This window comes from Zonotrichia leucophrys, chromosome 13 (assembly GCF_028769735.1).
Source record: "Zonotrichia leucophrys gambelii isolate GWCS_2022_RI chromosome 13, RI_Zleu_2.0, whole genome shotgun sequence".
Lineage (NCBI taxonomy): Eukaryota > Metazoa > Chordata > Aves > Passeriformes > Passerellidae > Zonotrichia > Zonotrichia leucophrys.
Window position 1 is genome coordinate 1,442,564 of NC_088183.1, and position 17,308 is coordinate 1,459,871.

The 17,308-nt window shown below is 53.4% G+C and overlaps 2 protein-coding genes across 2 annotated transcripts in view; both read right to left on the reverse strand.

Annotated features, from left to right (window-relative positions):
• Positions 1-386: 386 nt before the first annotated feature.
• Positions 387-4,989, reverse strand: LOC135453802 (E3 ubiquitin/ISG15 ligase TRIM25-like). Its single transcript, XM_064725187.1, has 6 exons — positions 4,073-4,989; positions 3,366-3,461; positions 2,764-2,997; positions 2,649-2,671; positions 2,045-2,208; positions 387-1,452 (listed from the first exon to the last, which is right to left on the reverse strand). The coding sequence occupies exons 1-6, from the start codon at positions 4,667-4,669 to the stop codon at positions 1,376-1,378; spliced, it is 1,191 nt and encodes a 396-aa protein (XP_064581257.1). The 5' UTR covers positions 4,670-4,989; the 3' UTR covers positions 387-1,375.
• Positions 4,990-8,180: 3,191 nt separating this feature from the next.
• Positions 8,181-17,308, reverse strand: part of PPARGC1B (PPARG coactivator 1 beta) — a 46,991-nt gene continuing 37,863 nt past the window's right edge. Inside the window, exons 8-12 of the mRNA XM_064724904.1 lie at positions 16,216-16,963; positions 15,632-15,707; positions 14,785-14,906; positions 14,357-14,511; positions 8,181-12,824 (exon numbers count right to left, since the gene is read on the reverse strand). Of these exons, the coding sequence (XP_064580974.1) occupies positions 12,721-12,824; positions 14,357-14,511; positions 14,785-14,906; positions 15,632-15,707; positions 16,216-16,963 (1,205 nt within the window). The 3' untranslated portion in view covers positions 8,181-12,720. The remainder of the gene's footprint in view (positions 12,825-14,356; positions 14,512-14,784; positions 14,907-15,631; positions 15,708-16,215; positions 16,964-17,308) is intronic.

Sequence of the window (17,308 nt, forward strand, 5' to 3'; positions counted from 1 at the left end):
CCTGCCGAGCTTGGGCCATGGCTGCAGCAGGAGCACAGAACCGAGACTAAAACCTGGTGCAGGCAGCCGGCCCAGGGTCTTGCCAGCCCGCCCCCTCCAGCCCCTTCCTCCGCCCCAGGCCAGGCAGAGAAATGTTCCCTCTGCCGGCTCCACCCTTCCCTACGCTGTGGCAGCCACTTCGGGAAGTTTCCCCTCAGTCTCCAGCAGGGAACGCTGCACGGTCTCTCCTCACCTCCCAGGGCAGCTTTGCGTCTGCACTGGATGTGCAGGATGGAAAGAGGCGGCAGAGGCAAAAGCTGCCGCCTTAGATCAAAGATCAGAACTGCTAGTGCTGTAGCAGTTAATGTTGTGCTGTCAACTTTTAGATGAAACAAATTGCCATCACGTTTAACAAACTAATAACATGACTTTATTAACAAGAACCTAACACAGTATTTAAAACAGCTAAGCAAAAATGCCCAACTTAATGGTATTTCCATTATGATTAACAGAATAAATAAGAGAAGCTCTTGCAGGAAGAGGTGGGGTGCTGTGATACACCCCCTCATAGCAGCCCACAATCCAGCTTGGCATAGCCTCTGTGCAAGGCTCACAATTTCTAGGCCTGAAAAAACAAAACACCTTGTAACCACATTACTAACAGGAGCTTCATCACACTGATGGCATCATGGATGGGATACTGGAAATGGATGGTTCCAGTCTCTATAAGCCCGAAGTTCTTAGCAGGATGTCCAGCCTTGACAGACATGTCATGAAAAGACAGTGTTTCTTCTACCATTAATATCTTCGACCTAAGGAACACACAGAGGCAGCATTCAAGCCAGGCACAAACAATTCCAAGCTTCCAGCAGCTCTCATTGCTGGTATCCTCCTCCCAGCAGCTCTGGGATGGCACTGTGTGTATTGGAGTCCTGTCCTGGTTTGGGTTGGGATTCATTCTAATTATGAGAACTTCATTCCTGAGAATTCATTCTCTTCTCATCAGCTGGTACAGTAGGGAATAATGTTGGTAACAGAAAGATGGTTTGGCTGTGGCTGAGCAGTGCTAGACCTGAGCCAAGGAGCTTTCTGTGCCTCATGCTCTGCCAGCGAGGAGGTGCACAAAAAGCTGGGAAGGAGCATAGCTGGGGCTGGTGACCCAAACTGGCCAAGGGCATATTCCACACCACAGAACACCATGCCCAGTGTAGGAACTGGGGGCAGATGTCCACAAGGAGCCAATTGCTGCTTGGGAACAGTGGCTGGACATCAGAGAGCAGGTGATGGGGGAGCAATCACGCTGTGCATTGATAGTTTTGGTCGGGTTTTCTCTCTCTCTTCCTGCTTTCTATGATTGTTATCATTATGATGGCCAGTGAATTTGTGTTTCGTTAGGCTACTTGTAAGAAAAATGAGTGGCAGATCCAAATGAGAATCCAGAGGATGTTGTACCACCACTAAATGAGAAGGGACCTAAAGAGAAAAAATGCATTGATTACCAGATCATTGTGGACATTTGGAGTCTGCCTCTGTCCTGACCCGAGGCCCGCTGCCAGCAAGGGCTGAAGCAACACCCACAGAGCAGTACCTAGGGATCCCTAATTTCACCAATTCAGTCAGACACGTGTCCACTGTGCACAGCTCTGGGACTGTGGGCTAAGCTTGCAAAGCATTGCAAAGGAGTAGAAATATTTACACAGGAAGAGGAGGTTATTTATGTCTGACCCTGCCTCTGCTGGGATGAGTTCTCAATATCCCACTGAATCAGAGAGATGCCACAGAGGTATTGCTATTATCTTCTCTTAATCCTCCCAGAAAACTCCTGGGAATTCCCAACCTCTCCATCCATAGCCTGGTTTAGCAAGGCGCATTCAAGGCATGCCCCAAAGCCCTGAATGGCAGGACCAGCTCCCTTTGCTGCACACACATGTGCAAATAAGCACAGGTGCAAGGAATTAGCATTTCTAGAGGTACCCAGTGTACTTGGTGCCTCATTATAGTCCTTTCTTAAAGATGTTTTATTGACTTCCCCATTTACTTTTGACATAGCAAAATGAGCTCTTACCAGTAGGCTGTGCTCCATATCCCCAATGTGATGGGTGCTTAAAGGAGACCTCCATGTTTGAGATGAATTGCTGGAAAAGTCTCAGAATATTATCGGTTGATGATTTATCCACAGTAATGGGTGGCTTTGGCACAACTTCCCTTTTAGGAAGTGGCTGGCATTTCCTAAAACACACAGAAGGAATCACAGAACCACAGAATCACAGAGGGTAGGAGAAGACCTCCAAGGCCATCAAGTCCCAGCTGTGCCCCATCCCCAATCTTGTCACCAGCCCAGAGCCCCCAGTGCCACCTCCAGCCCTTCCTTGGGCACTCCAGGGATGGGGATCCAACCCTCCCTGGGCAGTTCCAGTGCCTGAGCCCCCTTTCCATGGGGAAATTCCTGCTGTGCCCACCCTGAGCCTGCCCTGAGCCCCCTTTCCATGGGGAAATTCCTGCTGTGCCCACCCTGACTGCCCTGGCCCATCCTGAGGCCGTTCCCTCTGCTCCTGTCCCTGTTCCCTGGAGCACAGCCCGACTCCCCCTGGCTGTCCCCTCCTGTCACTGAGAGCTCTGTCCCTTGTCCACATTGGCAATAAGGATATTAAACCTCAGGAGCAGCTTACCTGCCTCTGATCGCTGAAAAAGCCTGTAAACACATTTGGAAAGCAGAATCAGCACAGTGCAGGCACAGGCCAGCCCTGGAGCTGTGTGTGTGGGAAGGGGGATGCTGAGAGGTACCTTGGTGAAAAGAAGTGTGTCCTTCTGACTCCTCAGAGCCTGCAGCTCCTGAATATCCTGGCTGGCCGAATCCTTCATCCTCTTGTGATTATTCACCTCTGTCTGAATCTTAGAAAGTTGTTCCTCCTCATAGTCATTTAGAACTTTCAGGACCTCCCCTTTTTTCTTCTCTAGCTCTTTATGCATCTCCTTGAACAGGCTCTCCAGCCGTACCCTCCGCTGGCTCTCATCACTCTATCAAGAAAACAATTTCAAATTTGTAAGGGACATTTCCACATTAGCTTTTACTTAGAAAAAAAAAATCTTTTTTCTGGGATTGAAAAAGTAACTAAACGTTGAAGGTTGGAAAAATAAAAAAGCCACACACCAGCCACTCATCAGGAGGCACAGACCTTCAAGCTTAACTAAGAATGGACCTCCCACACTGATAAGAAAATTCTGCATCACCCTTTCCCAAAGAAGAAATCTCAAAAATACATGAAAACCACCCAGGAACTAAAAAAGGTTCAGAATCCATGATCTGGGAAGGACAAAAGAAAACTTTATCTCCTTATTTACCAGCAAGCAACCACACCAAGGTGATATGGGACCTTGAAACAAACCTTTAGTCCCTCCATTTGTTTCAGCAATTTTGTTATGACTTTATCCACGGCAGCTTCATGGTTCTTCAGTGTTTTCAGAATTCCAGGAAAAGATTCCTACAAATATCACGGGAAGGAGATATCAGGAGAGGACTGGCATAATGCACGAGATCAGCAGTTTTATCGACAGGGGTTAAGCTGGACTTGCAAAAGGTCTGCTCACTGCATGCTCTCACGACTAATCAGTGGATAAAGGTTCACTGGAAGGTTTATCCCTGAACAAGTGCCACAATTACAAGCACAAAAAGGACAATTTGAAGCTGAAAACTGTTCACGTGCACTAGCCACATACAAAGCTATTTCCCCTGTTGGAACCTTTCTTTCTCTTACTCTGTCATTAATTATCTTTGCATAAGTGCAGCTCAGGCTCATCTTTGCCTTGGAGGTGCACCAAGGACTAAAACCTTGCAGGAGCACTCAGGCCCACCAGTCTGGCCAAACTCTTCCTCAGGAGGGGAAAAAGGCGTTTATAACATCTCGTTTTATGTCTGAGGGGCCAAAGCCAGAGAGAATCTGGGACAAAACTCAGAATAAAAGCCCAGGACTGCAGTTTAGCCCCATGCTGGCTCTGAGCTCTCAAACTCAGCAGCTGCCCCTGTGCCATGGGAGCTCCCTGGGGTTTTCCTGGTGCAATCGCGGCCAGGGCCCCCGCCCCAGCAGCCTCTTACCTGCGCTTCGCTGAAAGCCTCCTCCAAGCTGATGATCTTGTGGTTCTTGTGCGAGATGACGGAGCACAGGACGCAGATGCACTCCGAGTCGCTCTCACAGAAGCACTCCAGCAGTTTGCCGTGCTGGGGGCATCTCCTCTCAGCCAAAAGCTGCCCATCGCAGGGCTCCACCAGCACGTGGCTCTTCTGCCCGTGCCGGCTGTTGTGCCTGCTCAGGTGCGCCTGGCACAGCGAGGCCTCGCAGCTCAGGCACGTCTTCACTGCGGGCTGCGGCTCCTGGAGGCAGGAGTCACACAGCACCGCCTCCCCGGCCTGGCCCGAGCTTTCCCCCTTCTCCTGGCCTTGCGCTTCCTGCTTTTCCTCCTCTTGCTGCGCGGGAGCATCCAGGAACCTCTGCACGATGTTGCGGAGGTGGAAGTTGGCCCGCAGCTCCCCGACGAGCGAGTGGCACAGCGGGCACCGGGCAGGGCTCGGCTGGGCCCGCAGCGCCTCCTTGATGCAGTCCTTGCAGAAGCTGTGGCTGCAGCCCGCGCTCGTGGGCTCCTTGTAGATGTCCAGGCAGATGGGACAGGTCAGCTCTTCCTTCAGCCCGGCCATGGCCTTTGCCTGGGCCGTGCCTTCAGCTCCGAGCAGGGCGGACAGGGAGGGCTCAGCTGGGAAACGAAACTGAACGCGGGCAGTGACGAGGAACGAACTTTGCCCTGCGGGCTAATGGCTGCTGCCTCCTCCCCTTCACCAGGCAGGGTCTTCCCTCCCCTCTGTCCCGCTTCCTGCCTCTCGGGGCCACGTGGGCAGGGGCTGTGGCTGTCCTGCTGTTGACAAAAACAAGTAACAAGTCGTGTTCAATTAATTCCTTTCGGTTTCCTTGCCAGGGCGTTGTCCTGTGTGCAAGCGGTTATCTCATCTGTAAAGACTGTGAGCTTGAGCTATGCTGGTAAGTACTCATATTTTGGTCAGACTACAGTGTGACAAACCCTTTCACTCTCCTTTTAAAATTTAAAAAGTGTAATAAAGGACAATAGGAGACTGAGACAGTAAAGCAAAGATTACGGCCGGGTGCGTCTTGGCAGTCAGTGAAGAGTACACCTTTACCTTCGGGATACCTTAAATACCTTTACAATGACATCAGCTTGTTGCATTCTCATAGACCCTTATGCATATCCATCTTTTCCCATAAACTAGTTCACATATTCCAGGAACGATTTTGCATGGGCCCTCCTTGGGTTTGCCTTTTTAGAGCATGCGTGTTTCTTGGCTGTGGTTTTGGCTCCTTCTCCTTACCACTTCTCATCTGAGCTTTGGTTCATTCTTCCTTCAGATGGCAGATGCTGATAGCTGGCATATCAATATCAGTGTCCTCATGACATGTTCACTGGATGTTATCCTGACCAAACAGTTCACTTACAACTATATCAGCTACCACTACTATTATGTCTTAAGGTTTTTTGTTAATAGCAGAAATAAAAGCAAAGTTATTTTAACATTATAGATAGAGCATTTATTTTACTATTTGTGAAAAGCCAAGAATATAATATGTATTTATAACAAGAGCAATGGGATGCATTGAAAGAGAAGAAGACCTCCAAATTTTTGGAGGTCTGTGACCAAAAAAGAATAGTTGGAGAAATGGGATGTTCCCCAAACGACTAGCCAAGAACCTCAAAAGAACCCCACTCCAATGAAAATAAACTCTGAGAAGTGATTTAAACATGCAGAGAATACAGGGAGTGTTTAGCATACAGGTATGAGTTTTGGGAAATGTATTGGATATGTAAAAGCCACATAGATTAAAGCACGTTGGTCAGCCAGGTGTGCTGTGTGTTATAGGGAGTTATGCCCCGCATGCCTGGGGCTGAAATAAAGAAACGCCACTTTCTAATACTGAAATTCCAGCGTTAGAGAGCTGAATTTCCCAGCGACAGCAAGTCAAACTCCTCGCAGCAGCTCGAGGCTGAGAGCTTGGGCACTTCAAGGGCAGCGTGGCAGAAGGTCCAGCCCTGCTGTGATGGGTCAGGAAATGAGGCAGGAAGGAAAGCTGGGAAGAATCCCTGTGGGCAGGGAGGCTGGGACAGCTGGAGCAGCAGGCAGAGAGGACCAAAGGAGCCAAAGCTGTTCCCTTCTGCAAAGACTCCTGGATGGAGCCGGACGAGAGGCTGGGACTGATAAACCCTGAGTGAGCAATTGTGTGGCTCACCTGAAGTGCAGCCTGCAGAGCCCAGGGCAGAGCTTGTGCGGCCCAAAGCTGAGGTCCCTGTCAGGCAGCTCCCGTGCCAGCAGAGCCCAGGGCAGCATTTGGTGTCAGGTGCCACTGCTGAGGGCACAGGTGGAGCTGAGGCTCCACAAAGCAGCCCAGCACAGCTCAGCAGGCACTGGAATGGAGTGCGCACAGTGGGCACCGCACACTGGTCAGGAGCAGCAGCTGGGCTGGGCTGCCCCACTGCCAGGTGCCAGCCAGCCCAGGGCACCACCAAAGCTGTCTCTGTTCACACAAGCTCCTGAGGGACTGATTTTCCCCTCCCACGAGGCACACTGTGCAGGGAGAGAAATAACACTGCCCCCCTGCCCTGCAGCAGCCACTGAGCTGCTCCAAAACAGAGCCAGCGTCTGTGTGAAAAGGAGTTGTTTTATCTCAACGTTCTGCCAAAATAAAAACAGCCCAGCTGGGATTTATCCCAAATGGTTGGAAGTAATTGCTGGGACCAAGGGAAATGATGAACTGGTGTCAGCATTCACCATCCCTTCATGCAGATTCTAGGTCTGCCTGCAGGAATTGTCCTCAACAAACAATTGTATTCAATAAACAGGTGAGTGCTTTGTTTTCCAGGAGGCTGCCTGGGAATGCAGTGTTGGAGGCACAGGTCAGGTTGGGAGGACAAACATCAGCCCTGGCTCTGTCCCTCCCTGCAGGCCCTTCCCTTGTGTGCCCCTGTCCCTCCTGGGGACCCACTGCTGTGTCTCTGCTCCACACGTGCCCACCCCGGGCACCCCATCACTGGCTGTCCCTGCTGCATTCCCACATTTCCCCCCTCCAAATTCATGTTTTCACCCGTCTGGGCACTGTTGGCATGACACTGCCTGATGTAGCTCAGAAAAACATTCCTCTTTGGTGGCCTTGAAGGCTGCTGGCTGTGGAAAGCAGCAGGGAATGGGCTTCCCATGGATCTGCAGTCTGGCTGCAGCAGTGGCAGGGATGGGGGGTGGCTTTGGGCTGGGAGGCAGGTTCCAGCTCTGTGCCCAGCCTGGGGGAGCCACACTGGGCTCCCACAGACAGGCAGGTGCAGAGCTGCTGCCTGAATCGGTGCCAGCCAGCAAACACCAGCAGCTGGCACAGCTCAGCACCTCGCAGAGCTGCTCCTTTGGGGCTGCTGGGATCCCCCAGCCCAGCAGCTTCACTGACCCATGCTCTGGATAAAACCAGTGCCACCCCTCCAGCCTGGTGAGCCCTCACAGGGCATGGCTGGCACAGGGCTCCCGTGTGCCCGGGGGAGCTGTGCCCGTGCTGGGTCTGTCCCTGCCTTCCAAACATCCCTCCCAGAGCCTGGACTGCCCCGGGGACCAGGACAGCAGGGGACCAGGACACCAGGACAGCAGGACAGCAGGACACCAGGACAGCAGGATACCAGGACAGCAGGAGAGCAGGACACCAGGACAGCAGGACACAGCCCTGCCCCTGGGGGAGCACTCTGGCTCCCAGGGCTGCTCTCCTGGCTCCAGGGGCTCTCCAGCTGCCAGCCTCAGCTGCACGGCTGCTGCATCACCACCTGCAGTCTTGTCCACATTTTCTCCTGCTCTCTTTCTCCACTCCAGAAATTCTGAGGAGCGTGTTCAGCTGCGTTTTTCACCCTCTCCATTTGTGGAGTTCCTTCAGGAAGGGCCCTGTGGCAGTGGCACCACTCAAAGTGCAGAGCCCAGGTTTTTCCTGCATGACTTAAACTGGGAGCAGGCACACTTAAAATAGCAAGAGACAGCGATGTTCCCAGGCAGGAGCTGCATCCCTGGCAGCTGGCAGGCTCTGCCACCCCCTTGGCCCTGGCACAGGAAAACACCTCACCCCGAGCAGATTTGCACTAAAAACCAAAGTATAGCAGCACAAACTGGTTCCTTTTTTTGTTGTTTCCACTTTATAGTATATATGTTATCGTTTATTTATAGGCAGATCACTTCACTATTTACAGTACATGAGCGTAGAGATTCTACAGTCTTTTTGATGTAAACAAGAAACTCCACGGCAGGGGAGTCTGGAAAAAGAAGCCAGTTCTGAAGTATTTACACAATTTAAAATAGAACTTTTATACCCACTGGATAGATATAGAGAATACATTGAGCGATTTGGTTAAATTATCTATGAAACTATAGAATCTGACAATGTAAAAATACAAGAAAACGTTCTCTCATTTTAGAAGGTAGACAGTTAAATCACACTAGAAATAAATCTCTTTTCTTTTTTAAAAATAATAACAATAATAATAAAGGAAAGGCATAAGAATCCATGCCATCTCTTAAGGTTAAAGTATATTACATAAATAAGGACACAACAGAACGGAACTGGGGGAAAAATTAAGTGAAATATAAAAAAACCACTACCAATTAAAAAAAAATACTAAAAACTTGATTCTTAATCACAGAGGGATCAATTCTGCTTTTACTTACTCTGCAAGTAGAAAATTGCAGAATTAAGTAGTACTTGCTCAGCATGAGCAACAGAGGCAGAATTGGCCCCTAATAATTATGAGCAGTGTCCTTTTACATTTAAAAAAAAAGAAGAAAAACACAGAATTTAGCTTTTTTATATAAATAACAAAGCAGATGTGCCCCTTTTTAGGTGAAATTCTTACACCTTTCTGAAGAAATGCATCAATGGAACCGTTCTCTCTCTTTCTCACATGCACTCACACATTCCCTCCCCAGCTCCTGCTGCTGCCCCTGGCCCCGGGGAGGGCGAGGGAAGAGGAATGAAACCCCTAAATGAAACCCCAAGGCTGCATTTGGCTCTGTATTGCTTGAGATTGTCAGGGATGGACTTAGAACAGAACAGGTGTTGAGTTCAGCTCCAACACCAGGACCTCAGGACTCAGCAGACCGCCAGAAAGAAAAAAAATCCCCAAAAAGAGGAGAAAACCGTGTTGATCTGCAATTGCAAAACCGATTTTGCACGGCGCAGAGCTGAGATCAGACCCAGGACTGCAACAAGGGGACTGAGCTGCTGCTTCCTGAAAGATGTGCTGAGGAAATGAGAGAAACCTTTGCTTTGGGGCAGCATCCAACCTAAAACCTGGGATTGTCCTCTGCATTCAGCCCACACACTCAGAAACGTTTGCTCCTCCCTGCGGAGCCTCAGGGGCACGCTGGATTCCAGCCAGAAACCTGCTGTCCCCCCTGAACAAGGAGTTTTCCTGGGGCAAACCTGTGCAAAACAAGCAAAGGGGCATTTTATCAGAAACTCTCCACACATTCAGCATTTGCCCACAGCACCTGCAGGAAACGGCCGGGGGGCGTTCTATACTCACACAGCTTTAAAAAAATAAATCTCCTCCTGACTTATTGCCTACCAGAATCAACCCTTTTGCTCCCAGTTTCTCCTGCCCTTGCAGGGGGCTGGGGTGTGAGGGTCCCACAGGCTGGGATGGGAAGGCAATCCTTGGGAAAGGGGGGATCCCCAGTCCCTGGCAGCTCCTGCAAAGCTCTGGGCACCTCTGGCTTCCCTGGCAGCAGTGCCTGGGCATTGCTTTGCTCCTGCCCCATTTCCCTGTCAGCGTCCAAACCTTAGGCAGCTCAGGAGGGAGCTCTCACCTGCCCCTGTGCCCGACCCACCTTCCTGCAGACTTGAGCACTGTGAGCTAAAGACACCTTTAGAGCAAAAAAAAAAAAAAAACCCACAAAATTAAAAAAAAAAAAATCAAGTGGAAATTTAGTTTTCACCCAGTTCTAAGAGGTGGGGGAAGCCCCAGGGGCAGGCAGCACACAGCCCAAGGGGCTCTAAGCATAGTGCATAAGTCTGGAAAATAAAATTTTTTGGGGGAGGAGGGAAAACAAACCATCCCAAGTGAATGAAAAAAAGTAAAAAATCCAAACAAAAAAAAAAAAAGAAAATAAAAAAAGAAAACCCAACCCCACTTATAGGCTTCAGGCACCACAAAGACCACTTATTGCATCTCTTCCTACCGTAGGGCTGCAGTACTGATGAGCTCTGTGCAGGACCAGCCCTTCCCTTCCCCAGCACCGGCCTCAGGACCCAGCAGCTGGGCTGGGGCCGACCCAGGGCACCCAGCCACAGGAAAACACCGGGAAATGCTGGGGCTGGGGAAAACCAGTGCTTGGGAAGTGACTGAGCGATCCCCTGGGTGGGCTGGAGCCCCCCAGCTCTGCACTAACCCTTCCCCTCCACCACCCTTGATGCATCCCCAGCGGGGCCCAGCCACGGGTGCCCCCAGCTGAGTGGGAGATGGAAGAATTCCACTTATTTGCTCTTCTTTTTTTCTTTCTTTCTTTTTTTTTTTTTTTTTTTTGTTGTTTTTTTTTCTTTTGGATTGATCGTTTTCTGAAAAACATCAGCACAGCACAGGACAGTACTACCCACCCTAAATGTGTCGCTATATACATTCTACATAAGCTCTATAGCAATCACATGTAAACATCATCATCGTGAGGAAATACTAGGACAGAAAAAGGCAAAGCTACAATGAGGCAATTGCCAATAGCAGATGCTCAGTCTTGGCCAGAGCTGCTCGTGGTCGTTAAGGTGGGATGAGAACGGGGGATCTGGGGGTGGGAGAGGCGCCAGATTTCACTGCTGAGGCTGGAATGGCACGAGGGCTGTTCCCTGGCAGCGATGGTCACCGGTGGCAGCGTGGGGACCCCGCGGTGGCCCCGGGCCCTGGCGCTGCCGGGCTGGTGTTGTCAGAACCACGGCTCTCCCGAGGGAACAGCCAGGGAACTGTGCTGGTGTCGGCGCTGCCGGCATTCCTGCTCCTGCCAGAGCCCAGCTGCGCTCCAGGGCCCACCCTGGCACGGCTCCGGCTCCGGGCCTCGCATCCTGTGCCACTTCCCAGGCTTTGGTCGCTCTCCCTGCAGGACGGAACATACCCAGGGAACCGGGGGTGAAACCCCCACGCCGTGGGGAGGGGAGACCCCAGGAGACTCTAATCTATCTATTGGCAGAGTTAAGGCTATAATATTCTATCTACAGAGGATGGCTGAATCCCTAGTGGTCTCTGGGGCTCAAAAATAAAAGGAGAAGGTGGTGATGGCTTGAGGAGCGGCAAGGTTCCCGCTCCCTTGGGAAAACAGCGCCTCTGGCCGGCTGGTGGTGGGCTTTGCTCCGGCTGGGGGGGGGCTGTGTCCCCTTCCCACCACACCCACACGTGGAGGGCGAGTCCACAAGTTCATTTTACACTTCAATCCAGCGCCGAGGGCCCTTGGCCAGAGGCAGAGGCGTGCCCCGGGGCGCTGCACGGATCCGGGGTGCGGGTGGGTGCTGGGACGTGTATGGCTTATCAGCTACGGGGCAGGGGGCTGGGGGGTGCTCAGTGTGGGTGCTCAGTGTGGGTGCTGTGCCCGCCCCACCTCTCTGCACTTGGGGCTGGCCTTACTTTGGGCTGGATTTGGGGCTGGCTGCCCAGTGGGAAGCACACACAGGTCTTCTTGCCCCGCTTGCTTTGCAGGGTGTGGAAGCAAGTGTGCATCAAGCCACAGGGCCTGGCCAGTCTCGCAGCCAACCAAGGAGCTGGAGAGGAGCCAGCTCCTCCACATGGCCCGGAGACATCCATGCCCCAGGCTGTGCCAGCAGGACCCATGTGCCCAGCTGGCTGCAGCCCCCCAGCCCCTCTCTCCTGGCTCCAAAGGCAGCGGAGGCAGCAGCAGCGCTGGCTGCAGGCCCTGCATCCCTCTCCCAGCCTCTGCAGCCTGCAAAGCTGCATCCATCACCCACCAGCACCCAGCTCAGCATGGGGGTGATGCTGGGGGCTCGGGCCACGCCAGCACGAAGAATGGCTTTGACAGCAAAGTGGGTGACCCCGGGGCAAGCACCGAGCACTCCGGTTTGCCAGCAAGGGAGGCAGGGGAATGTCAGCTCTGTGACTGCTCTGACCCCCCATTTGCTGAGTGGCAAGTGCCTCATTACAGTGCATAGTTAAAAATCAAGGAAGCGGTACAATAAATCTGAATTACAGTACATCTGAGCCATAAATACATTTTTTTAAGTATATACTTTTTTTTTTTCTTCTCTTCTTCTATTAAAAATTAGTTTATAATCCTGATTCTATTCACAATGAACAATTTCATCATCACACACTACGGACAAAAAAATGTTATGGTGAACACAGCTGCAACTCCACGGCGGGAGCATGGGGAGGGCTGGGAGGGGGAAGAGGGGCCGGGGGGCTCCTAGGCTCACCCTAAAACAACCAGTCAGAAGCAGAGGGGGGACTAACGTGTGGCAGTGAGACATCAACACCATGGGGACTCACAGACAGAAGCAGCTTTGTTCAATGTAAACATCGATCAGGGGACAGCAGTCTCTCTCTCGCGGGCGTGCTCTCGCTCTCTCTCGCTCTCTCGCTTGCCATAGACTGAATAATTTCTTTGAAAACGTAAACATATTGGAAGTGCCTTGACTGAGGTATTGAGGTATTCCTCCAAGGTTAAGGCTGTTACCGATGCAGGCTGAGCTGGGCCTCCTGCAGCAAGCTGTCGAAATCCATGGTCTCGTACTTGCTTTTCACCGGAGCTGGGGACGACTCGTCCGTGCCGCAATCTGGGGATGGCAGGGACAGAGGACAGCCGGGTCAGGGAGGGGGATCAGCGCCCTGTCTGCCTCGTGGGGAGGGAAACTGAGGCACAGCAGGGCACTGCTCACTGCCCTGCTACTGCACAGCCAGGCTGGGCACAGCGGTGATGGTGACAGTGAAAAGAGAGGGGCTGCAGCCAGGCCAGGGCACACACCACTGGCATTCACTGCCAGGGTGAAAAAATCTCCTGTGTGCAGCTGAATTTGGAAGGGCTGACACAGGGCCATGCCATGGGAGCCGTGCTGGTGGCAGAGCCTGCCTGCTCCACTGCCAGGAGCTGAACACAGAGTGCCCCTGGAAAGCCCAGGGAATTCAGCACACAGCAGAACCAAGGCTGCCGAATTTCACAGCATCTTAACAGTTTGGGTGTGTATTTTTGATTGGTGTGGTTGCATTTCCCCTCTGCCTGGGGGCTCGCCTTCTCACCCTGTAGCAGGATGAGCAGGATTTTAGGAATGAGCTGGGCTGTGCAGGAAGGGGGTGACCAACCCTGGTGGCTCTGCAGAAGTCAGGTGAGGAGCACTCAGGGGGCTTCTCTTAGGCAGGGGGACAGCTCTGGCCCCCCTCCCCACAGCACTGCATGGTCACCATCTTCCTCACAGGGTGCTATCTGGTTCCTAATTTCTCTGTGTCCAAAATGGGAGGCTCTGGGATTTATTTAGATGAAAATTGGACACTTGTGCCCACAATCAAAGTCAAGGGATGGCTGCTGTAAGCAGAGCAGATACTGCAAGGTGATAAAAAAACCAGGGAGTACTTGAATCAGATGGGGCATCTGGAGGTAAGTCAAGACTTGGGGCTTTATTTTCTGGACCTCAGTCTTTCACTCATCAAACCCTTCAGCCTCTGCGGAGGGTACAGAAATAAACATGCAGTGCTGGTGAAACACCTGAAGCAAGGAGGGCTGGGCAAAGCCTGGGACACATTTCTCTTGCAAGACTAGCACAGGGTTTGGCTCCTGGCCCTCAGCTCAGGCTGCAGCCCTGGTGACACAGTCACTGAGACCTTGCTGAAGCACTGAAAGGATTAATGCGAGCACAGCACATTTCAGTGCTGTCACTTTGGCTCCAGAGTGCATGTGCAGCCTGGTGAATCTGTCCTGCAGAGCAGCAAACCACCCACATCACCTCTTGGGCTAATGAAATGTTGCTGACTGCCTTCTCTAATGCCTGGAAAGGGAGTTTTCTGCTGGAAAGCCTCCAGCACTGTGCAGAAACTCAGCAGACACAGGATGGGCTGCGCTCAGCTGAGACCCAGCACCCCGGGCTGTGATGCTCCATTTTGCAGCCAGCACACCCTGAGGCCTCACACCAGTTTCCTTCCTTCTCCCCAGTTCCCCAATCCACCTGTGTGAGCCATGAGCCATAGGAAAGGCAGTGGGCTTCTCCTGCAGGCTCTGCAGGCGTTGGGGATCCCTGCGTGACCAGGGCTCCGCGGTGCACTGTGCTCTAACAGCTCTGTGCTGATAAAAGAGACAAAGCAGCTGCTGCTTCCTCACCCAGGTCAGCGTATCTGGTCCAGAAGAAGCGCCCCAGGCCACCAGAGCTGAGCTGGAAGGAAGGCTCGTTCCTCTTCCTCAGCGAGGGGCCGTTCTTCAGCGATAAGGCGGCGTGCTCGGAGTAGCGGTATGTGATGAAGCCGTACTTCTCCCCCCTGAGCAACCAGAGAGAGAATTCAGGATGTGATGAGCGCCACAGCCCTTGTGATGCAGCACTACACCCCTGGCCCATCATTCTTCCACTCCTCCATCCCACAGATGCCCTTGGAGCTCTGGGCACACTGAATCTCCTTGACAAAAGCACCGAGACCGAGGGCTCGGCTGACCCAGGGGATTGGTGTGGCACTGCCTGGCGGTGCTGTGGGGTTTGAGGAGAGGAGCTGCTTGTGGCTGCTGGAGCCCAGGGCCACAGCTCACTGCCCACCCACCTGTTAGTCCTGGTCAGGACCTGACACTCCACGATTTCACCAAACACCTCAAAGCGTTTCTTCAGCTCGCTGGAGCTCATGCTGCTGGAGAGGTTTCTGATGTACACCACCCGGCCTTCCCCCTGCCAAAGCAACCAAAAGCTTTCAGGCTTGGAGCCTGCACCTCTGTGCTGCTGATGGGCTGTGGAGGAGGCCCTGCAGCCAGCACTGGGAAACTCTGCCATGGACACAGCCTGACATCTCCAGGATCTGGAGCCAGGTCACAGTGTCACCCCCAGGACAGCCATAACCAAGCTGGAGCAGCCACTGCCCCCTTTTTTCTTTTATATTCTCCTTCATTCTTGCAACTTCTCCTGGCAAATGTGGGATACAGTCCCAAGAATTGCCAGTGGCAAAATCCAATTGCATTGCAGGAAGAAGTGCCAAAGCAGCACGTGTGAGTGTGAGTGTGTGCACAGCAGTAGGGAGCACCAATTTACTCTCCCACGTGCCCACTCCTCTCCCAGCTCCCTCCATGTGCCCACAGGTTCCTGGTGCACGAGGATGCAGCAGGGCCATATCTGTGCCATCAGGGATTCCCCAGTTCACCCCACAAACTGCCAGTGCCAAGTGCACTGAGGCACCAGCGTAGGAGGCTCTGGGCATCCCTGTGCCAAGGACTCCGTGTGTTGCCAATCGCTGGCGGCTCCTGCTGCACGTTGGGTTTTCCTCCCCCCACCAGCCCCTGTCCTTGTTTAACACTGGCCTCGCACCAAGGGATGCTGAAGCCAGGGCTAATGGGCTCCACTGCTGCTTTTGGGAGCAGGAGATGAGCCGAGGGCTGGCCTTGCTGTGTCCCCTCACTTACGATGGCCTTTTCCCGTCTCTTCTTCAGCTGGCCCCGCTGCCCGCTGCCGCCCTGACACTGCTCGCCGTTCTCACACCTGCAGGGAGGGACAGGAGCTCAGCCCGGGGCTGGGGGAGCTGCTGGGAAAGCTTCAAACATCAGTGAGAAGCTGAGACACCCACAGGAGCGGGGGCACTGGGAGCCAAGGAGAGACTGGGGTCTGGGCTCACTGGAAAGGACACTGCAAAGCTTTTTCTCATCGATGCCAGGGTGTCCCCAGGCAGCACCTGCCCCTTCCCAGGCCTGGGTCCTGCCCATGCCCTGCCACCCATGGAACCCCCTGGCTGCTTCAGTCCTCCACGGCTTCCTCAGGCCATGGCTGACACTTGCAGCAGTGGCTGATGCAGTACCAATTATTTTCATCGTTTTTCTTTCATTAATTAGCATCTTTACTACTCGCAGCACCAATTACTTTCACACTTTTTCTTTCATTAATTAGCACCTTTACTACTTGTGCCAGCGGAGCAGAGAGCACTGGGGGTGCCCTGCACCACAATGAAAACTCAGGGGACACAACCAGTGCCAACGTCCCCGTGTGCCCGTACCTGAAGGTGCGTCTGCTGGCAGGTGACCGTGACCGGCAGCACGAGGAGCCCGAGCTGGACCTGCTCCGGGAGCAGTAATGCAAACTGCCCCTGGAAAGGGCGCTTCTCCTCAGGCACAGCTTGGTGTCGCCGTGCTCCTCCTCCTCCTCCTCCTCTTCCTCCTCATCCTCCTCCACGGGGGAGCCGCTCTCACTGCAGCTGTCCTCAAAGACGGTGTCGTACTCGGGGGTCTTGCAGAAGACCATGTCCTCGTCATCGAGGGCACTGTCCAGAAAGCCAAAGTGCTTTGTTAAGCTGGCTCGGATCTCCTGGTCTCTCAGCTGCTTGACGCCGTCCTTCCAGAGCATCTCGGCGCCCGTGTCCTTGCCGAGCTCCAGCCCCTGGTAGTGGGCGGCCGGGACCCTCCTCTTGTGCTCCGTCTCCAGCTGGCTCGGGGGCTCCCACGACTTGAGCACCTTCCTCTGCAGGGCAGGCTCGGGTTTCAGCACCTGGCAGTAGTCGTGGTCCCCGAAGGAGCGGGAGAAGGGCCGCTTGAGCACGCCCTGCTGCTCGGGCAGCGCCCGCGCCCGGCTCAGGTGGGCGAACAGCTCCGTCCTCTCCGGGTGCTTCCTGGGCGCTTTCCGCGAGGCTGCCGCGTCCCCGGGGCTGGGGGCCATCCCCTCCTCCTTCCCGGCCTCCTGGGGGATGTCTGGCTTGTACAGGTCCTCCTCGGCGGGTTTGTATGGCGGAGTGGTGGGCGGTGTGAGACCTGGAGCCCCCAAACAAAGGGCAGGAGTCAGCTCTGCCCTCCCTGGCCTGCCCTGCCCCACCCCAGTCCTGGCTGCCCCCACAGCCTCGTCCAGGGGCACCTGGGGGAACAAGAAGGATGCCTTGATCCCAGCAGGGAGCAGAGGACTCTCCCTTCCCTCCTGGCTCATGCAGGGCCCCCCTGAACGTCTCCTCCCACCCCGAAGGCATTCCCCCGAGCTGCTGCTGGTGCTCGGATGTGGCAGCGCACAGCAGGCTCCTGTGTCTGCACTGTGAAGGGGATGAAGGTGCCCCCTTGGCTGGGTAGGCTGGAATGATGACTCCAGTCTGAATTTAGGGTGAATGA